General features: G+C 68.3%; 4 protein-coding genes and 1 non-coding gene across 6 annotated transcripts; 1 reads left to right on the plus strand and 4 right to left on the minus strand.

Annotated features, from left to right (window-relative positions):
• Positions 1 to 220: 220 nt before the first annotated feature.
• Positions 221 to 8,954, minus strand: NPR1 (natriuretic peptide receptor 1). The gene is made up of 22 exons (XM_088535510.1): positions 8,249 to 8,954; positions 7,570 to 7,769; positions 6,790 to 6,903; positions 6,356 to 6,491; positions 6,098 to 6,189; positions 5,883 to 6,018; positions 5,116 to 5,200; positions 4,908 to 5,028; positions 4,748 to 4,822; positions 4,594 to 4,671; positions 4,333 to 4,437; positions 4,143 to 4,214; positions 3,905 to 4,064; positions 3,178 to 3,333; positions 2,938 to 3,106; positions 2,199 to 2,345; positions 1,993 to 2,116; positions 1,852 to 1,920; positions 1,034 to 1,208; positions 864 to 962; positions 698 to 789; positions 221 to 290 (listed from the first exon to the last, which is right to left on the minus strand). Exons 1-22 carry the CDS (start codon positions 8,952 to 8,954, stop codon positions 228 to 230), a joined length of 3,174 nt encoding a protein of 1,057 aa, XP_088391636.1. The 3' UTR covers positions 221 to 227.
• Positions 8,955 to 9,779: 825 nt separating this feature from the next.
• TRNAM-CAU (transfer RNA methionine (anticodon CAU)) lies at positions 9,780 to 9,851 on the minus strand. The gene has a single exon. It is a non-coding gene; the product is annotated as a tRNA-Met (tRNA).
• A 225-nt stretch (positions 9,852 to 10,076) lies between these two features.
• Positions 10,077 to 14,743, plus strand: ILF2 (interleukin enhancer binding factor 2). 2 transcript variants are annotated; one of them, XM_088535508.1, is made up of 14 exons: positions 10,077 to 10,180; positions 10,637 to 10,676; positions 11,110 to 11,154; positions 11,598 to 11,702; positions 12,035 to 12,112; positions 12,303 to 12,405; positions 12,485 to 12,550; positions 12,685 to 12,801; positions 13,217 to 13,295; positions 13,457 to 13,544; positions 13,714 to 13,775; positions 14,035 to 14,149; positions 14,283 to 14,373; positions 14,583 to 14,743. In XM_088535508.1, the coding sequence occupies exons 1-14, from the start codon at positions 10,176 to 10,178 to the stop codon at positions 14,741 to 14,743; spliced, it is 1,155 nt and encodes a 384-aa protein (XP_088391634.1). In that variant the 5' UTR covers positions 10,077 to 10,175. The 2 variants fall into 2 exon arrangements, with proteins under 2 accessions (XP_088391634.1, XP_088391635.1); XM_088535509.1 differs by having other exon boundaries at positions 10,100 to 10,180; positions 10,637 to 10,696; positions 11,112 to 11,154.
• A 591-nt stretch (positions 14,744 to 15,334) lies between these two features.
• Positions 15,335 to 16,088, minus strand: SNAPIN (SNAP associated protein). The gene is made up of 4 exons (XM_088535318.1): positions 15,937 to 16,088; positions 15,777 to 15,823; positions 15,519 to 15,637; positions 15,335 to 15,447 (listed from the first exon to the last, which is right to left on the minus strand). The coding sequence occupies exons 1-4, from the start codon at positions 16,068 to 16,070 to the stop codon at positions 15,343 to 15,345; spliced, it is 405 nt and encodes a 134-aa protein (XP_088391444.1). The 5' UTR covers positions 16,071 to 16,088; the 3' UTR covers positions 15,335 to 15,342.
• Positions 16,089 to 16,474: 386 nt separating this feature from the next.
• LOC148592197 (SMAD family member 4-like) lies at positions 16,475 to 20,099 on the minus strand. Its single transcript, XM_088535448.1, has 8 exons — positions 19,848 to 20,099; positions 19,350 to 19,524; positions 19,178 to 19,267; positions 18,312 to 18,353; positions 18,053 to 18,236; positions 16,964 to 17,132; positions 16,758 to 16,896; positions 16,475 to 16,683 (listed from the first exon to the last, which is right to left on the minus strand). Exons 1-8 carry the CDS (start codon positions 20,082 to 20,084, stop codon positions 16,475 to 16,477), a joined length of 1,245 nt encoding a protein of 414 aa, XP_088391574.1. The 5' UTR covers positions 20,085 to 20,099.
• Between the last annotated feature and the right edge of the window lie 683 nt (positions 20,100 to 20,782).

Genomic DNA, 20,782 nt, shown 5'->3' on the forward strand with positions numbered 1-20,782 from the left:
CACCCCCCTGCAATGTCCCCCCCATGCCATGCGCCCCTGCAAAGTGTCCCCCCCCAGCTCTGCATTGCCCTCCCCACGCCCCAGCCCCACCAGCCCTGCAGGAGCCCAGGCCGAGTGCGGAACACAGGAGCTTTATTACAAAATCCAGAGCTGCGGGAGCCCCCCCGGGCGCCGCTCCGTCCCGGGGCTCCTCGGAAGCCGGGGGGCTGCGACGGGCCCCGGCGGGGTCACCCGCGGGTGCTGCTCCCGCGCTCGCCCAGCAGCCAGTACGTCCTCACCTTGCCCTTGCCCTGCGCGGGGACAGCGCCGTCGGGGGGCTGGGGGGCTGCAGCCCCACATCCCGGGAGAACGGCGGGAGGGGGATGCCCAGTGCCCCAGTGGGACCTGGGGGATGCCCCATATCCCAGGAAAATCGGGGGGGGGGGGGACAAGGGGGTGTCCATAGGGGCCATGGGAGCAGGGTGCAGGGGGTGTCCCGTATCCCGACATGGTTGTGGTGCAGCGGGGATGCCCGGGGTCCCACTGGGACCAGGAGAGTGCCCAATATCCCAGAGGAATCAAGATACCAGGGGGCACAAGAGGGTGCCCAGTGTCCCGGTGACACTGGAAATGGTGGGGGGAAGGATGCAGGGGGACTCCCTGCATCCCCAGGGTGCAGGGGGACAGGAGCAGGGGGTCCCCACGGGGCCCCCCGCACCTTCATCTCCACGTCCCCGCGCAGCTCCAGCTCGAAGCAGCCGAACTCCTCGAGCACGGCCTTGGTCACGGCCGAGATGTGGATCCTGAGGGCTGGCGGGACGCGGTGGCATCAGCGCCGCGGTGCCCCCGTCCCCGCGCGCCCGCCCCCGCCGCGTCCTCCCCACCTTCGCCGTTGGACTCCATGCGCGACGCCGTGTTCACCGTGTCCCCGAAGAGGCAGTACCGCGGCATCTTGAGCCCCACGACGCCGGCGCACACGGGCCCTGCGCGACGCCGCGAGCTGAGGCGGGCGGCCGCGGGGACGGGGCCGGCGCGGGGACCCCGCCGCGCTCACCCGTGTGCACCCCGATGCGCAGCTTGAGCTGCTGCTGCGGCCGGTGGCGGATCCTGAAGGAGCGCACGGCGTCCAGCAGCGCCAGGGACATGCGGGCCACCTCGCGCGCGTGCAGCTTCCCGTTGCGCACCGGCAGCCCCGACACCACCATGTAGGCGTCCCCGATGGTCTCCACCTGCGGGGACAGCGCGCTCGGGGCTCTGCGCACGGCAGGAGGGCGATACGGGAAGGGGGAATCTCTGGCATATCCGGGAGCCTGGAGGGGCCGGCAGCGTGCAGGTGTGCACGGATGTGTGTCCATGGAGGGGACTGTGTCCACGGGGGCACAGGAGCATTGATGGGCAAGGATGTGAGTGTGAATGTGGGCACGGATGTGAGCGTGTCCATGGATGCAGGCGAGCAGGGACGGGTCGGTGTCCTTGGATACATGTGGGCATGGATGCATGTGAGCAGGGACGTGTTGGTGTCCTTAGATACATGTGAAAATGGATGTGTGTGAGCAGGGATGTGTCAGTGCCCTTGGATACATGTGAGCATGGATGCCCGTGAGCAGGGATGTGTTGGTGTCCTTGGATACATGTGAGCACGGATGCATGCGAGCAGGGATGTGTTGGTGTCCTTAAGCATGGATGCCCATGAGCAGGGATGTGTCGGTGTCCTTGGCTATTTGTGGGCATGGATGCATGCGAGCAGGGATGTGTTGGTGCCCTTAAGCGCGGATGCCCGTGAGCAGGGATGTGAACACGGGCACGGACAGGGTCACGTCCGCGGACACGCGTCTGCGCGGGCGCCCGCTGCGGGAGCCTCCCGGCGCGCACCTTGTAGACATCGAAGTTGTCGATGATGGCGTCAAAGCAGGTGTAGAGGTCGTTGAGCAGCGTCACCACCTGCCCGCGGAGCAGAGCGGCGTGAGGCCGGGGGGGACGGCCCCGCGCGGCCCCCGCCGCCCCGGCGCCCACCTGCATGGGGGTGCTCTCGGCCGACAGCGCCGTGAAGCCCACGATGTCGCTGAAGTAGATGGTGACGCTGTCGAAGGCCTCGGCTTGCACCGTCTCCCCGCGTTTCAGCTGCTCCGCCACCGAGCTGGGGGCGCGGGGCAGCGGTGGGCGCGGGGCTCACGCGGGGCCGCCCCGGGGGTCCCGGCGCCGCCGCCGCCGCCACTCACTGCGGCAGGATTTGGTAGAGCAGAGCCTCCGCCTTGCGCTTCTCCTCCAGGTAGGCCTGGGTGCGCTCCTCCACCAGCTCCTCCAGGTTGTTGGCGTACTGCTCCATGCGCGACAGCAGGTTGTCCAGGATGTTGCTGCTGCTCTCCCTGCGGGAGCGGGGTGAGCGGCCGCCCGGGATGGGGGCATCGGCACGGGGATGCGGGCGGATGGAGAGATGGGGATGGATGGGGATGGACGGGGAGGGATGGATGGGGATGGGTGGGGAGGGATGGATGGATGGGGATAGACGAGGAGGGATGGATGGGGATGGGTGAGGGTGGATGGATGGATGGATGGATGGATGGATGGGGATGGGTGGGGACGAATGGATGGGGATGGGTGGGGATGGCTGGGGGTGGATGGATGGATGGCAATGGGTGGAGACGGACAGATGGGGATGAATGGGGATGAGTGGGGATGGATGGATGGGGATGGATGGGGATGGATGGGGAGGGATGGGGATGGGTGGGGATGGATGGATGGGGATGGGTGGGGATGGATGGGGAGGGATGGGGAGGGATGGTTGGATGGGGATGGACAGATAGCGGTGGATGGGGATTGGTGGTAACTGATGGGGATGGACAAATAGGGATGGACAGGAATGATTTGAGACAGATGGAGAAGGATGGATGGGGATGGATGGACAGGGACGGACAGGGATGGATGGGGATGGACAGGGATGGACAGATGTGGTGGCACCTGTTGAACTTGCGGATCTGGACCTTGATCTGGTTGAAGTCGGGGCGCTCCAGCGCGTCCTCGGCCCAGCAGTGCTGCATGAGCTGCCCCAGCTCCTCGCCCTGGCAGCCCACGTTGGCCGAGGGCCGGAAACTGGGGCGCTCGCCGCTCTTCACCCGCTCGATGATCTCTGCGGGGCGCCCGGGGCGGCCGTGAGCGCCGTCCCCCCGTCCCCCCGTCCCCCCGCGCGGCCGCGCTCACCCTTGGGGCTCAGCTCCAGCCCCTCCACGTAGAAGACGCCGTTGCGCAGCGCGATCTCTTGCAGGATGATGCCGAAGCTGTAGACGTCGCCCTTCTGCGTGCCCCGCGCCGGCGGCACCTCCATCCGCAGCAGCTCCGGCGCCGTCCACAGCTTCTCTGCGGCCCGGGCGGTGGGTCAGGGACCCCCCCGGGGGCAGCTGAGCGGGATCCCCCCCACACACACGGGTGCTGGGCACGCGGGACCACCCTGACGTCCTCATGTAGGTACTGGGGTTCCCCCCTGTGCAGGTGCTGAGGGTCTGGGCAAGGAAGAGCCCCTGAAGCAGGTGCTGGGGGTCCGGGCAAGGGGACCCCTCCAATGTGCACAGTGGGGTCTAGGAAAGGGGAACCCCCCCAGCATGGGGTCTGAGCAAGCAGGGACCCCCCTGATGTGGATGCTCAGGATGAGCAGGACCCCTCTGACATGGGGCTCCGGACAAGTAGCCGGTGCTGGGGGTCCAGTTGAGCAGGGACCCCCCTGTGTGGGTGCTCGGGGTGCACGGGGATCCCCCGGTGCCGGTGCCAGCGCTCCGAGCGAGCAGGACCCCCCAACACGGGATGCCGGAGGCTGCAGGAGCAGCGTCCCCGTTGCAGGTGCTCGGGGAGCGCAGGGACCCCGCGGTGCCCATAGGAGCAGGATGCTGCCCCGTGGGCACCGGGGCGCCGCGCGGGGCAGGCCGGGGCTCACTGGCGAACAGGGCGTGCGCGTCGTCGCCGTCGGGCGCCACGCGGAAGCTCTCCAGCCCGTAGTCGGTGATCTTCAGCACGAAGCGGCTGTCCACCACGCAGTTGGACGACTTGAGGTTGCCGTGGGACACGATGACGCCGTTGTGCAGGAACTGCATCCCCTGGGGCGGCCGGAGGGGCTCAGCGCCGGCGGGGGGGACGCTGCGGACACCCCTGTCCGTCCCCAGCGTCCCCGTTACCTTGACGATGTCGTGGGTGAGGGAGTAGCGGAACATCCAGTCCAGAGTGATGCTCTCGTTCTCCAGGATGTCCTGGGAGGGGCGCAGGGGGGTGACGCCGCCGTCCCCAACCCCACAGGGACCGGGATGTCCCCGGCCACCCCAGTGTGGCGCTCGCCGCCCCGAGGTGGGGTGATGGGCACCCCGGTACCTGCAGGCTCCCGCGGGGGCAGTACTCAGTGAGGATGCAGATGTTGGGGGGGTCGGTGCAGGCGCCGATGAAGCGGGTCAGGTGCTCGTTCTGCACATCCCGCATCTACGCGTGTGTGTGAGGGGGGACACGTGGGGCACAGAGCCCTCGGGGACCCCCACGTCCCAGCCATCATCCCGGTCCAGGAGCATCCCTGTGGAAGGGCCCGGGTGTCCTGGCCGCAACACGGGCAGGGAGGGGGCAGCCCCCGGCGGCACCTACGTGCTTCAGCTCGAAGAGGACCTTGCGCGTCAGCTCGATGCGCTTGTGGTTGAGGTGCTTCACGGCCACGAGATTGCCCTGCTGGGGGGACACAGACTCAGTGTGGGCAGCCGGGGGGGCTCCCAGCGCCGCTGCCGCCCCCCCAGCCCCGCACCTTGTAATAGGCCGTCTTGGCGTAGACCTGGAAGTGCCCCTCGGTGGTCATGAGGGAGCCGTAGTTGGAGCCGCGCTGCGGGGAGCGCGCGGCGGTGAGGCCGCTGCCGTCCCCATGTCCCCATGGCCATCCCCGCGCGCGTCCCCGCGGCGCCGCTCACCAGCGAGAGCGTGAGCTTGCTGCCCGCGCTGCGCAGGTGCTTCTCCAGGCTGCTCATCTGCACGTCCTCCCAGCGCACCCGCCACAGCTCGGCCGCCAGCTCCTTCTCCAGCTGCAGCTTCCTGGTGGCGGGAGCAGCGTGAGGTCCCCTGGACACCCCCCACCCCAGCCCCGTGCCATGGGGACCGGCGCCGCGCGACCCCGCACACCTATAGATGAAGAAGGAGGTGACGGTGATGGCCAGGAGGATCAGGCTGACCACGAGCGACAGGATCTCCAGGGTGGACAGGGTGGCTGCAAAGAGGAGGGCAGTGGCGAGGGGCTGCACGGAGCCCTGGAGCTGCTGGACACCGGCAGCGCTGGAGCCTGGGGGTGAAGGACCCCAGAGCAGCCAGGACTGGCCCTGGTGAAGGAGCCCCAGACCCTGGCGCTGCTGGATCCAAGCACTGCCGGACCCGGGAGCTGCTGGAGCCCAGAGAAATCCCCAGCATCATCAGCCCCTGGCAGCGAAGGACCCCAGAGCTGCTGCACCCCGGAGCTGCTGCACCCCGGAGCTGCTGGACCCCGGAGCTGCTGCACCCAGGGCTGCTGCACCCCAGGGCTGCTGCACCCCAGGGCTGCTGCACCCCGGAGCTGCTGGACCCCAGAGCTGCTGCACCCTGGAGCTGCTGCACCCTGGAGCTGCTGCACCCCAAAGCTGCTGCACCCCAGGGCTGCTGCACCCCAGAGCTGCTGCACCCAGGGCTGCTGCACCCCGGAGCTGCTGCACCCCGGAGCTGCTGGAGCCCAGAGCTGCTGCACCCCAGGGCTGCTGCACCCCAGGGTTGCTGCACCCCAGAGCTGCTGGACCCCGGAGCTGCTGGATCCTGGAGCTGCTGGACCTTGGAGCAGCCCCCAGGGGTGATGGATTCCCACGGTGAAGGACCCCATGGGACTCCATCCCGGAGGCGCTGGAGCCCGGAGCGGAGCCGCTCACCTCTGCGGCACAGCGGGTTGCCGTTGTCGAAGCCGCAGGGCGGCACGTCCACGGGCACCGCGCTGCCCGGCCAGCGGATCTCCCGCCCCGGCACCATGCGGATCTCCTTGGTGGTGCCATTGTAGTTGGCCACGATCTGCCGGCGGGACGGGGGGACACGTGGTGGGACAGCGGCCCCGGGGGACCGGGCGGTCCCGCGCAGGGCCGGGGATCACCTGGAAGTCGCCCTGCGTGGGGTCCATGTCCCACAGGGAATAGTCGCTTTCCCTGTCCCCGTTCTCATCAATCTTCAGGAAGCCGGTGACGCCTGAGGACGCAGCGTGAGGGGCAGCTTGGGCTGTAAATCTTTGTCCCAGCGGCTCCCATCCCCAAATACCAGCCTGGGAGCGGGGCCAGCGGGCGCGGGGCGGGTGGCACCAGCCCTGCAGGATGGGATGGGGACGGGGACGGGATGGGGACGGGGTGGCGCCCACCGTAGAAGGTGCGGTTCCACATCTGGCGGGTGATGGCGGTGGCGTTGGCAACGGAGCCGCCGCGCTCCAGCGTCTCGTTCACGGCCTGGGCGTAGAGCAGCACCCCGTCGTGGAAGGCAGCGGCGATGAAGTTCATCTGGGCACACGGAGACGGGGCGCTCGGCCCCTCTGTCCCCAGCTGCAGCCGTGTCCGCTTGTCCCCACCTCCCTCCCGTGTCCCCTCCATCCCCAGATCCCTGTCTCAGCATCTCCAGCTCCATCCCATTTCCCCCATCTGTATGTCCCCACCCCACGTCCCCTCCATCCCCAGTGCCATCCTGTGTCCCCTCATCTCCAGCATCTCCACCTCCATCCCGTGTCCCCCCGCCCCACGCTCCCTCCATCCCCGTCATTCCCAGCTCCATCCCGTGATGCCGGCGGCACGCGGGCCCCACCAAGCCGTCGCGCATGCTGAAGTTGAAGTGGGCGCGCGCCTCCTCCTTGAGCCGCGCCACGAAGGGCCGGTACTCGGGGTTCTCGGGCTCCTTGTAGGTGATGATGGTCACGGCCTGGGGGGACAGCAGCCGGGACAGGGGGCTCGGGGGGCGCTTCCCGCCTGCGCTATTAATAGCCCCTGCTGGAAGCAGCGCTGGAGCCGGGACCCGGGGAAATTAATAGGGCTTCCTTCCTCCTCGGAGCTGCCAGCGCGGGCAGGGCCGGCGGGGGAGGCTGGGCTGCTCTGGCGCCCGCCCCGGCTCCGTGCCAGGCTCCGCTTGGGCACCAAGAGGCCGGGGGCATCCTGGGCACATGTGAATGTGCAAGCCCGGGAGTGCTCGGTGAATGCCCTGGCACTCGTGTGCACGGATGTGCATGCCTAGGATTGCACGGGGCATGCCCAGGATTGCACGATGAATGCCCTGGCACTCGTGTGCACGGATGTGCATGCCCAGGATTGCATGGTGCATGCCCAGGATTGCACGATGAATGCCCTGGCACTCGTGTGCACGGATGTGCAAGCCCAGGATTGCACGGTGCATGCCCAGGATTGCACGATGAATGCCCTGGCACTCGCGTGCACGGATGTGCATGCCCAGGATTGCACGGTGCATGCCCTGGCACTCGCGTGCATGCCCGTAGGTGCAGCGCCGGGCACTTGTGCACACGGATGCGCGTGCCCACAAGCACACGCCGCAAGCCCCGGTACTCGCGCGCGTGCCCGCGGGCACGGGGCTCACCTCGAAGGCCTGCCGGGCGCCGGCGTCGTCGCGGTCCCCGCGCTTCCAGGGCCGCTGCGGCTCGGGGAAGCGGGCGCCCTGCAGGCTGGCACCGAAGATGTCGATGTAGAAGAAGGCGTAGTCGCCGCCCGTGAGCCCCTCGCGCCAGGCCTGCAGCATGAGCTCGCGCAGCGTGTCCGGCGCGCAGCACACGTAGACAACTGCGTGGGGACACGGCCTCAGCGCGCGGCCCGGAGCCGGGACGCGCGGGTGGCCGGAGACGCGGCCGGGCCAGCCGGGAATGCCGCGGGGCTGCCCCGGCAGCGCCGGCCTCCCTGCTTCCCGCTCCCTTCCCTGCGGTGCTGGCGGCGGGGGGGACATTCCCGGCGGCGCTGGGACCCTGCAGGGGTCTGCGTGGGGACGGACCCGCCGCAGCCGCTCAGTGGCATCGGGGCCGGTGTGGCCGGGCCGGGTGCTGCCCCAGGAAAGCAGCCAGAAAGTGGGAAGTGCTGAGAGACCCGGCCACAGACGGGCTCTGGGGCTGGCTGGTGCTTCCAGCGGGGCCGGAGCTGCTGCCAGCCTGACACGGAGCGGGGTTTGGGATACGGGGACGCGACACGCATGTGTGCCCAAGGGGACGCACACACACGCACGCACAGCCGCGCGCCGCGCTCCGTCCCCCCGCCCCGTCCCCTCTTACTCCGTCCCTTCTGCTTGATCTCCTGGATGATGAAGGAGTAGTTGCCCTTGTCGCAGAAGACCACGTCCATGACGGTGAGGTTGTGCAGCTTGGGCAGCTGCATGTAGAGCCCCTCGGCGGCGAAGAAGCACGGCCGGTCGTCCATCTTCTCGTCCCAGTAGACCAGCAGCGCGCGCCGGCTCCAGCCGAAGCGCCGGTGCAGCTGCACGCCCAGCTCGCCCAGCTTGCGGTGGCTGGGGCCGGCGCGCGTCGTCAGCTCGAACTGGCCGCTCTTGTCGTCGAAGCCGTGCGCCTCGGCGCCCGCCGTCACCAGCGGCAGCCGCCAGTGGCTGGTGAAGCGCGCCACGGGCGCCGCCGTGTACACGCAGCCCGGCCCCACGAAGGCGGCGGGCTGGTGGGCCAGGCGCAGGTCCACGGCGGCCATGGGCGCCGCCATCTCGGAGCAGACGCCCTGCTGGTCCTCGCTGCTGCCGAACACCCAGCGCAGCCGGTGCCCCGGGAGCAGGTCCGCGCGGGCGTTGACGGCAGCGGCCGCCAGCCGCACGGCCGGCCCCACGCGCGGCCAGGCCCACGCGTAGCTCAGGTTGCGCTCGGGCAGCACCACGGCCAGCGTGAGCGGCGCCGCGACGGGGCCGGCCGCGCTGCCGGTGCCGGTGGCGGCGGCGGCCGCCGCGAGGGCGCCGAGCAGCGCCAGCGCCGCCAGCATCGCCCGCGCCGTCGCGCCCGCCGCTCTGGGCAGCGAGCGCCGCGCCGGGCGCCGCCTTTCCTGCCCCCGCGCCGCCTTAACCCCTGCGTGCCCGAGCCCCGACGGCGCCCCCGCCGCCGCCGCCGCCGCCCCGGGGCTCCGCGCCCGCCCGGGGCCCCGCCGCAGCGCGGGGGGACGCGCGCCCGGCGCCGCCGCCGCCCCCTCCTCGAGGGCTGAGACCGGGCGCGCTCGCGGCATGTACGGGGAGGCTCCGCCCCGCGGCAACCGGGGGGTCGTGCGGCGGCCCGCGGGGGGCCAGCACCGCCCAGCGGCGGCGGCGGCGGACGGGGACGCGCGCGGGGACGCGAACGCGCGTGGCGCCGGGCACCTCGGTGGCGCGCGCGGGGCTGGGCACCCCGAGGACACGCGTGGCACCGGCCACTCTAGGGACACGCGTGTGCCCGGTCCCCTTGGGGACGTGCACGGGGCTGGGGCACCCTGGGGACACGCATGGCTCTGGTGACCCGAGCGACACGCGCAGGACTGCACCGCTTGGGGACACGCAGGGCGCCGGCCACCGTGGGGACACGCGTGGCACTGGGCACGCTCGCGACACGCATGTCCTAGTGACGCTGGGGACACGCGCGGCCCCGGGAACACGCGCGAGCGCCGCGCCCACGTGAGCAGCCGCCCGCGGGCTGCGCCCGGTGCGGACGGCAGCTCGCGGCGCTGGGAGTCAGCGGGATGGCGGCAGCAATTAATGCAATTAACCAAAAGGTTAATTGCAAAGCCCCGGGGAGGGGGACACAAAATAATTGCCGGGGGCGGGCAGGAAAAAAAAACACCTAGCAGAGGATGGTTTCGATCCATCGACCTCTGGGTTATGGGCCCAGCACGCTTCCGCTGCGCCACTCTGCTCTGCAGTGGGATTTTCGCGCCGGCGCAGAAGAGCTTTATGCAGTGGCGCCGGCGCTCATGCGCATGCGCAGTGCGCGCACCGGCCGCGCCGCTCCCGGCCGCGCTGCTCCCCCAAGCGGCCGCGGCGGGAGGCGGTTGGCAGCTCCCGCCCCCCCGGCGGCGCTGGAGTGACGGCGGGCGCAGCCAATGGGCTGCGGCGGAGCGCGGCCGGCGGCCGGCGGCGCGGGCCAATGGGCGGGCGGGTTGTTGCGGGGTGTGTGGGAGCGCGGCCCGGCGGGGTCTCGGTGGTCGCTGGCGCGGTTTGTTGGTCGAGGCGGCGGAGCCATGAGGTGCGGGCGGCCAGGCCGGGCCGCGGGGGACCTGGGGGGACCCGGGGGCCGGGATCGGGGGGGCTTTGTCCCCGGCGAGGGGCCGGGATGGGGGCTCTGTCTCCAGGTGGAGGGGGACGAGGGAGCGGGGCGGGAATGTGCCCTGTGGTGGGGGGGACCGGGAGCGTGAGGTGATGAGGGAGCGGGACGGGGGCTCTGTCGCGTGAGGGGACCCGCACGGGACGGGGGAAGGGGGGTCTGCCCGGTGGGAGGGGGACTCGGGGCACCGTGAGGCCATGAGGGAGCGACCCCGGGGGGGACTCGGTCCCGTGGGGGACAGGAGGGAGCGGGCCGGGGTGTCCCGTCCGCTGGCGGGAGGATCGACCCGCGGGGGACACGAGGGTCCCCACGGGGGACACGGGGCGGGAGGGGAGCAGCTCCCCGCGCCCTCACGCCGCCCTTCTCTTCTCTCCGCAGGGGCGATCGAGGCCGAGGCCGGGGCGGACGCTTTGGTTCCAGGGGAGGCCCTGGCAGTGGGCGAGTCTGGCTTCTGCTCTAGAGAGGGTGGCTCTTTAGCGACGCAGGTTTAGGGGGTGGGTGGCAGCCGCTCGGGCTGCCGGGGCTGGCAGGGCCGGGGCTCTAGCTGGCAGTGTAGCACAGGGCTACGGTGAGGAGTAGAGCGGGTCGGCGGGCGGGCGCTGGCGGCTCCACGCCGGGTTTGTCACCGCTGCCGGTGCAGGGGCGCTCTGGTGTGCGGCCACCGCCTGACACGCCGGGGAGGGGGTGCTCAGGTATTGGCAGAGGGGTACGTAGAAAGCTCTCCTGTTTCTGTAGGGCCTTTCCTCCGTCTCCGGGGCAAATCTTCAAAGAACCGCGAGGGAGGGGGTGGCGGGAGGTGGCGCGGGCCTGTGTCCCTCCAGAGAATAAAGTCTGTTTTTCTTTCCCCCTTTAGGTTCCGGCCCTTTGTGCCGCACATCCCCTTTGATTTCTATGTCGTGAGTAGCTGGATCCCATCGAGCTGTTTGCAGGCAACAGCTGGAAGAGTTTTTGTTTGTTGAAAGATGCTGTCTAAAAGTCTTGGTTGCTGCCTTAATTTCCAGGTTTAATTTGTTAGCTTAGCTGGAGCAGGGAACGCAAACTGCTCTTGGTTGGGTACCTAACCTGAACTAGACCTACTTAGTGTCACCAGTGGTTTGGGTTATTTCGTGTTCTCCAGCCTCCTTGGCAATGTCAGTCCTCACAAGGACCAACAGAACCACAAGCCTTTCCTGGAAAAATTAAATAGCAAAAGCAGTGAACCTAAGAGCCAGCTTTGGGTTCGCAAAGGAACCAAGCAGCAGCGGATTAGAAAATGGGAATGTTTTATGTCAATGAGTGGGCTGAACCAGAGCCCGTTTCTTGCTTGGGCGTTGCAGTCTGATGTCTGATCCCGTTTCAGTGCGAAATGGCTTTTCCCCGTGTAAAACCTGCCGCGGATGAGAGCGCCTTCAGCGAGGCCTTGCTGAAGAGAAACCAGGATCTGGCTCCAACTGCGGCTGAGCAGGTTAGTAGAAACTGCAGAAAATTACCTTAAATTCTCTAGCTAGATGTTACTGCAGCATTAGCGGAACCGGAGAGCGCCTCTCCTTAGAATATAGCTCATATGGTAGTAGTAATTACTAGTCTGAGAGCAACTATTTGTTCCCAAAAGAGGTACTGTTGCAGAAATATGGGTGGTGTTTCTTGAACAACGGTTTCTAAGCCTGCCTATTGTTACCTGTTTAACAGCTACGTTGCACTGGGGTTATCGGCTGAGATGGGGTTATCTTTTTCTCAGGATTGTGGTTGTACTAGACAGTGGCTTGGTGCTACCACCCCTCTCCAATTCCTTTTCAGGCTTCCATTCTTTCTCTGGTGACTAAAATAAACAACGTGATTGACAATCTAATTGTAGCACCGGGAACTTTTGAAGTGGTAAGTCAGACTGTTTTACTGGAATAAAGCTACGGGGGGACATTTCAGCACAGGGCAATGCTGGTGTTTTAGCTACCAGACCTCGTGCCAAGGACAACTCCTGGGGTTTTTGGTTGCTCGTGAGTTCGTGCTTTGTCCCCGCGACGCCGCGCGTGCGTTAACCGCGTTCGTTCTCTGCTCTTCCAACCAGCAAATCGAGGAGGTGCGCCAGGTGGGCTCCTACAAGAAGGGCACCATGACCACGGGGCACAACGTGGCCGACCTGGTTGTGATTCTGAAGATCTTGCCCACGTGTGAGTGTCGTCAGCGCCGCTGCCCCGGCCGGCTGCGGCGCTCGGCCCGGCACTAACCCGCTCTCCTGCCTCTCCCCAGTGGAAGCCGTGGCAGCCTTGGGAAACAAAGTAGTGGAAAGCCTGAGAGCGCAGGATCCCGGCGAAGGTGGGACGCTCTTCTGCATCCCGTGGGGCAGGACGGGGGACAGAGATGTGCGCTGGAGTCCCTGCTCCCGGGTGACACGGGGACTGGACCGTCTTCCTGCCCAGCTGTGAGAGGTTGTTGCTCTTTCTCGCTAGTCCTGACCATGCTGACCAACGAGACGGGCTTCGAGATCAGCTCGGCCGACGCCACGGTGAAGATCCTCATCACCACGGTGCCTCCCAATCTCCGCAAGCTGGACCCGGAGCTGCACCGTAAGGGCTCGGCTCGCTCTGCGTGGGTGGGTGGAGGGGCCTTGAAACTAAAGCATCAAAAATTCCACAGGAACTTAAGGAAAAAATTTCTTAACGGTGAGCGTGACAGCACTGGAACAGGCTGCCCAGAGAGGTTGTGGAGTCTCCTTCTCTGGAGATCTTCAACCCTGCTTGGCCGCAGTCCTGTGCCACGTGCTCTAGGTGACCCTGCGTGTGCAGGGGGCTGCACTGGATGATCCCTAGAGGTCCCTTCCAACCTTCAGCATTCCATGATTCTTGGGCCCGTTGAGGAGCGGGGACAGTCACCGAGTCACCGTGGATGTTCAGTGTGAACCTGCAGGACAGGGGAGGCGGCTGGCTCGTAGCTGGCTCATTTTCGGGTTGAAAAACAAGTATTTCCACTGCTTCTTTTCAGTGGATATCAAAGTGCTGCAAAGTGCTCTGGCTGCCATCAGACACGCTCGCTGGTTTGAGGAGAACGCGTCGCAGTCCACGTGAGTTGCACCTTAGGCAGGAATGACGAGACCTCTGCGTCCCCCTGCCCATGGGGGCCCTCCCAAACCCCCGCGCGGCGCCGGGAAGGGGCTGCGCTCGCCCTGCGCGCCGAGGAGAGCCCCCGTTCCCGCAGCAGCCCCGTCCTTGCCACCTTCTGCAGAGTGAAGGTCTTGATCCGGCTGCTGAAAGACCTGAGGATTCGCTTCCCTGGTTTCGAGCCCCTCACTCCGTGGATCCTGGACTTGCTGGTGAGTGTCCGCAGGGGAGCCCAGCACGCCGCGGAGCTGCGGGTTTGCTCCCCTGCTCGGATACCGGGCTGCAGCACAGAGCGGCTTCCTGCAGCTCCAGCAGCAGGATTTGGGATTTGGCACCCACCTTGCATCAAGCTGTCCCAACATCACCTTCTCCGTCTCACAGGGGCACTACGCAGTGATGAACAACCCCACCAGGCAGCCGCTGGCTCTCAACATCGCTTACAGGTCTGGTACCCTCCTCGCTCCCCTCCTGTGACCTCCTGGTGCCACCTTAGCCCTGAAAATGCCCAACAGAAAAGCAAGGGCACCAGCTTGGAGCGCCGTTTGGAGGGCCCCAAGCTGGAAACGAAGCAGCGCTCGCGTCTGCCTGTGCCCTGCCCCTCGCCAGCTGCACGGCCCGTCCCGCTGCCCCTTTGCAGGCACTGGGTCCGTGTCCCCACACTAGCCCCGGGCTAGTTCCCAGTGTGCCGCGTCTCACCCGCAGGCGCTGCCTCCAGATCCTCGCCGCGGGGCTCTTCCTGCCCGGCTCCGTCGGCATCACCGATCCCTGCGAGAGCGGGAACTTCCGAGTGCACACGGTCATGACGCTGGAACAGCAGGTGAGCCGGGCTGGCTGCAGCCAGGGAGATCTCGCATCCTTACTGCGCATGCAGCAACATTCCAGGGATGCTACGGGCTGGACTTGCTGGGAGCTCGTTTTTGGGGTGCCCTGACTGTCCCCCCGTGCTGTAGGACATGGTGTGCTACACGGCGCAGACCCTCGTCCGCATCCTGTCTCACGGAGGCTACAGGAAGATCCTCGGCCAGGAGGGTGACGCCAGCTGTAAGTGCGGCCCGTGTTAACGCGGGGCTCTTCCCCCGTGCAGATCTGCCAACAGTTTGCTCCAAGAGGCGGCTGGGATCCGCTCCCTGCTGCTCCCTAACCCCCAGAAAGGGAAGGGGGGAGCCCCTCGTGCTCCCTGACGCCGCAAGCGCTGCCCCACGGCGCTGCCCCACGCGCTGCCCGCTCACTGCGCCCTCCCCCCCGCGCAGACCTGGCTTCCGAGATGTCCACGTGGGACGGGGTCATAGTGACGCCTTCCGAGAAGGCTTATGAGAAGCCCCCGGAGAAGAAGGAAGGAGAAGAGGAAGAGGAGAATCAAGAAGAAACGGCCGCAGGGGAGGAGGAGGAGAGCATGGAGACGCAGGAGTGACTCAGGTAAAGCCGCCCGGGCGCCGCTCTGGTCCAGCAGCACCCATGGGTGACAGGGCGCAGGCGGGGAGGGCCCCGGGGCAGCGCTGTCCCCACTGCAGCCTCTCTGCCCCTCAGCTTCGCTCCCGTCTCTGACCACGGCCGCCGTGAAGAACCACCCTGAGCACCCAGACCACGGCGAGCACCCCCTTCCTTGGGCTTGTCCTAGTTTTTTTTTTTTTGATTTTTTTTTTATAGGTTGTCATTAAACCGTTCCTTGTTTTGAGCACGTGCTCTTTGGTCTTCCTTACAAAAACAGGTCACAAAAGGCTCTGGTGACCTGGTGTGGGGTGCTGGAGCCCGGCTCCCTTGTCCCCGGGGCTCACGGTGCCTCGCTCTGCTCACAAGCGACACGCTGTCACCTTTATTACAGTGCCTACAACCCCCGAACACCGCGCGGGGTTGCCCCAGTCCCACTGTAGTCCAAAAGCGGCAGCTTTGAGCTGCAGGATGGTCCCGTGTCCGCCGCTCCGAACGGGAACGCTGCTCCGAGCCCCGGGCACCGCCCGCTCGTGTCCAAGGGCAGGGGCCGCTCCAGCTCCAAGGCGGCTCCCGGGGCCATCACTTGCCCGGCAGCCCCTGGGGGTAGCCGCCCGCCGCCTCGAGCAGGGCCCTGCGCCGCAGCGTCTCCTTGGCCACGCTGTGGTTGAGCCGCCGCAGCCGCTCCTGCGCCGGGCGCCACCGTCACCGCGCGCAGCCGGTGCCCGGTGCCGCGGCGGCCGCGGCGCGGCGCTCACCTGCGCGTTCTGCAGGATGTTGTTGACCAGCACCACGCGGCGCCGCGCGTTCAGCAGCTTCTTCACGTAGGGCTCCAGGTCCAGGGCCACCTTCTGCTCCTCGTTGATGCGGCACAGCTCTGCGGCGCGGGCCCCGCGGTGTCCCCGGGCCGCCCTTCAGCGCCCCGGGCCGCCCCGCAGCCCCCGGTTGCCCCACGGCGTCCCGGGACGCCCCGCGGTGTCCCCGGCCGCCCCGCAGCCCCCGTTTGCCCCGCTCACCTGCGGCCAAGCTCTCGATGTGCTCCCGCAGCTCCACCTGGCTCTCCCTGCGCGGGCACGGACGCGATCGGCCCCCGGGCCCTCCTCGTGCCGCCGTCAGCTGCCCCGTTCCCCCGAACCCGCCGCCGCCCCCAACGACAGCCCCTTTCCGCCCCCGGACCTGACGGCGTGGACGTGCCCGTCGAGCTGCCGCACCGCGGGCCGCAGGAACTGCAGGAGCCCCTCGGCGAAGAGCTCCCGAGCGGCCGGGGCCGGAGCTGCCGCCGGGACCGGGGCGGCGCCGCCCGCCGCCATCTTCCCGCGCGGCCCGCCGGGAAATGGCGCCGCTCCCGGCGCCCCGCGGGGAGCGCCGGGAAATGGAGTCCGCCGCGCGCGGGCTGCCGGGAAATGGAGTCCGCCCCGCGGGGAGCGCCGGGAAATGGAGTCCGCCCCGCGCGGGCTGCCGGGAAATGGAGTCCGCCCCGCGGGGAGCGCCGGGAAATGGAGTCCGCCGCGCGCGGGCTGCCGGGAAATGTAGTTCGGGCCCCGGTAACGGCCCCGTGCTAGCTGCAGCCCGAGCCGCGGCCTAACCGCCGCGCGCTCATTAAATAAGGCCAAACAAACGAAAAAAAAAGAGGGAGGCCCCGCCCAACCCCGTTTTTCCGTTATTTTTTTGCAAGGAGAAAAATATATCTGTGTGTATTGGGTGCCGGCGGCGCTCACGGCGCGCGGCGCGGCGCGGCCGGCATGGCGTGCAGCACCTCGTCCAGCAGCTGCAGCGCGCGGTGCAGGTGGGCCTCGAGCCAGCACGGCGTGCGCGTGATGGTGGCGCGCGGGTAGTCGGGGCCCCAGCCCTTGACGAAGCTGAGGCGCAGGATGCAGAGGCGCCGCAGGTCGTCCACGCCGATGCCCGCGGCCGCCGCCAGCCCTGCCGCGGGTGCCGTGAGCGGGGCCCGGCCGCGCGGGCCGCCCCGCAACCCGCGTCCCCGCGGCGCCGCTCACCCACGGCCGGCGCGATGCCGCCCACGGAGCCGGGCCCGGGGATGGCGCCCGCCACGGCGGCCGCCTGCGCCGCCGCCGCCGCCTGCGCCGTGGCCGCCTGCTGCTGCATCTGCCGGTGGCACTGCCGCAGGTCGAACACCTGCGCGTGGAGACGCCATCGGATCCGGTCGTGTCCCCGCCGCCGCCGCCCGCCCGCCCGCCCCGACCTTGATGTAGGCGCCCGGGTAGATCTTGTGCACGGCGTCGCCCGGCGCGCGCCCGGCCTCGCGGTCCAGGTAGTAGCTCTGCACGAACACGGCGTGGTCGCTCAGGCAGCGCATCCACACGTCGCCCTCGCCGCGGCACTCCAGCTGCACCCCCCGGCCGATGTGCAGCCTGCGGGGCGCCCGCGTCACCCTCGGCTACCCCCGGCCTGCCCCGCTTTGTCCCCCCGTCTGCCCCAGTTTGTCCCATCATCCACCCCACTTTGTCCCATCTATCCCATTTTGCCCCTATCCACTCCATTTTGCCCCATCCACTCCATTTTTCCCCCTCCCCACAACCCCACCTGCCCCCAAAACCTCCCCACGCCCCACGCGCGGCCCCAGCACCCCCCTGAGCCCCCCTGTCCCCACATCTGCCCCCTCTGCAGCCCCTATTTCCCCTCCATCCACCTCATTTTGCCCATCTGTGCCATTTTGTCCCCCCATCCGCCCCATTTTGCCCCCATCCGCCCCATTTTGTCCCCCCATTCACCCCATTTTTCTCATCTGCGCCATTTTGCCCACATCTACCCCATTTTTTCCCTTCATCCACCACATTTTGCCCCCATCTGCCCCATTTTGTCACCCCATCCTCCCCATTTTGTCCCTTCATCCTCCCCATTTTGCCCCATCTGCCCTGTTTTGTCCCCCCATCCTCCCCCTTTTGCCCCCCATCCTCCCCATTTTGCCCCCCATCCTCCCCATTTTGCCCCCCCATCCTCCCCATTTTGCCCATCTGTGCCATTTTGTCCCCCTATCTGCCCCATTTTGCCCCTATCTGCCCCATTTTGTCCCTCCATCCTCCCCATTTTGCCCATCTGTGCCATTTTGTCCCCTTATCTGCCCCATTTTGCCCCCATCTGCCCCATTTTGCCCCTCATCCTCCCCATTTTCCCCCATCTCCCCATTTTGTCCCCCCATCCTCCCCATTTCCCCCCCCATCCTCCCCATTTTGCCCCCCCATCCTCCCCATTTTGCCCCCCCATCCTCTCCATTTCCCCCCCATCCTCCCCATTTTGCCCCCATCTCCCCGTTCCCCCCGTCCCCCCGCACCGTGCCCGCTCGCTGCCCTCCGTGCGCTGCACGTTGGAGAGCTGCCCCAGGCAGAAGCGGTCGCCCCCGGACGGGTCCACGTAGCCGTCCACGGTGACCACGGGGCAGCTCGCGGGCACCTTGAACGTCTCCCCCACCTGCACGTCCAGCTCGAAGTAAGCGATGGAGCACCAGAACTCCGGCCCTGGGGGACAGGGACACGCGGGGTCAGCGCCGGCGCCGAGGACGGGGGGCAACGACCGCCCCGGGGGGCACTTACCGGGGTGGGTGGACACGGGCCCGGCGCTGGGGGCTGGGGGCCCTGGGGGGGAGCGGAGTCAGCGCTGGGGGGGGACGCGGTGACAGGTCCCCCCCCGCGCACCAGGACCTACAGTAGTGGCCGGGATGGTGCAGGGGGAGCCCCGCGGCGCTGGTCCAGCTCGACGGGGACCCTGCGGGACAGAGCGGAGTCCTGGCACCGGGACCCCCGGGGCACCGGGACGGGGGGCAGCGGGAGCGGGGAGGCACCGGGGGGCACTGCGGGGGGGGGCAGGATGGGGGGACACGGGGGGGATGGACGGGGGGACGGATAGAGGGGATGGGATGGATGGACAGGGGGATAGATAGGGAGGGAGATGGGGGATGGACTGGGGGGACGGAGGGAGGGATGGACGGGCGGATGGATGGAGGGGATGGATGGGGGGACGGATGGATGGATGGGGGGATGGATGGAGGGGACAGACAGGGGGGTGCCTGGAGGGACAGACGAGGAGTTGGATGGAGGGACAGGCATTGAACAGACAGGGGGACAGACGGGTGGGATGGACGGATAGAGGGATGGACTGGGGGGAGATGGGGGGGAAGGATGGATGGGGGGACGGATGAAAGGACAGACGGATGGATGGACGAGGGGTCGGATGGAGGGACAGGCATTGAACAGATGGGGACACGGATGGACGGGAGGATGAAGGGTCGGTGGATGGATGAGATGGACGGGATGGACGGGGGGCCGGGCGGGGGGGCCGCACGACTCACCCGGGGGCGCCGTGGGCGGCGGGGGGCCGAGGCCCGGGGGGCGGCGGGGGGCGGCGGGCGGCGCGGGGGGCCCGTGGGGCGGCGCGGGGGGCAGCGGCTCCATGTGCGCACACGCATGGGGCAGCTCCTCCTTGACGGGGGGCGCCGGGGGGGGCCGCTGCCCCCCGGCCCGGCCCTCACCCGCGCTCTGGATGCCGAGACCTGCAAGGGAAGGGGGGGACACGGTGGGTGGCCGGGGGGGGGACACGGTGGGTGGCCGGGGGGGGGGACGGGGGGCGCTCACCGATGCCGGGGGCCACGACGCGCTCGTAGTGGTAGGGGTTGACGCAGACGCTGTCGCACTTGAGGTCGAAGGCGAAGCGGCAGAAGCCGGCGGGTTTCAGCTCGTTCTTGTGCAGGTCGGGCCAGCGCCAGAGCCGCGCGTAGATGACGTGCGGGAAGCCCTTGCGGCCGGCCACCTGCGGGGGGGGGTCACGGGCCACCGGACGCCGGGGCCCTTCCCCGCGCGGGATGCGGGATGCTCCGCTCCTGCTGTCCGGGGGAGGCCGCACCGGGGATCGATGGCCCCGCGCGCGCCGGGCTGGCGCCGGGCCGGGGGCTCCCGCGGCGCTTCCCGAGGAGCCGCGTTGGCTCCAGACACAACAACCGCCCCCCCGGCCCGCGGCCGCCAGACGGTGACTCATGCGGCGAGGGGGGCCGGGGGGGCGCGAGAGCTCAGACACTGAAGTCAGCGCGGAGCCGCAACGGCCGCCCGGACGCCTGGGCCCCCCTCGGGAGGTACCTGCAGCCGCCCGTCCAGGGTGCGCTGGATGGTGACGCACTTGCTGGGGTGGGCGCCGTTGGTGGTGACGGCGGCGAGGAGCGAGTCCAGCTCGTCCCTCTTCTCCTTGAGCTTCCGCACGAGGCTCTCGATGGCGCGCTTGGCGAAGGTCTCGTTCTCCCCGCCCTGCCGGTGGCACAGCAGGCTGTGCACGATGCTCAGGCAGGCGTCGCTGCTGGCGGGCGCGCCGAGGGACATGGCGCCGCTGCCCTGCAAGGCACCGCGCGGCACGGGGTGCCCGTCACCTGCCGCCACCGCCGGGGGTCCCGCTGCGGCGCGCGGGGTGCAAGGGAGCGGGGCTGCACGTGTGCAATGGTGCACGCGTGACAGCAGTGCAAGGAGAGTGTGCAATGGTGCACGAGTGACAGCGGTGCAAGGGCAGCGGGCCTGCACATGTGCAATGGTGCATGTGTGATACTGGTGCAAGGAGAGTGTGCCTGCATGTGTGCAATGCTGCACGCATGACAGCAGTGCAAGGAGAGTGTGCAATGGTGCACGAGTGACAGCGGTGCAAGGGCAGCGTGGCTGTGTGTGTGCAATGCACACATGGCAGCAGTGCAAGGAGAGCCTGGTTGTGTGTGTGCAATGCTGCATGCGTGACAGCGGTGCAAGGGCAGCATGTCAGCCCGTGTGCAATGGTGCAAGCGTGACAGCAGTGCAAGGGCAGCGTGGTTGTGTGTGTGCAATGGTGCACGGGTGACAGCGGTGCAAGGGCAGTGTGTCTGTGCGTGTGCAATGCTGCCCGCACAGCAGTTGTGCCGGGGGAGCGTGCATGCACGGCGTGCAGCGGTGCACGCACATCAGCTGTGCAAAGGCAGCACACCCACGCGTGTCCCTGCCACGCGCGTGCAGCCCGGGGTGTCGGCGGGTGCCCAGCGCGTCCCCGCGCGCACCCG

The sequence above is a fragment of the Tinamus guttatus genome, unplaced genomic scaffold (genome assembly GCF_059628265.1).
Source record: "Tinamus guttatus ecotype Peru unplaced genomic scaffold, ASM5962826v1 Tinamus_guttatus_pri_ptg000629l, whole genome shotgun sequence".
NCBI classification, from domain to species: Eukaryota; Metazoa; Chordata; class Aves; order Tinamiformes; family Tinamidae; genus Tinamus; species Tinamus guttatus.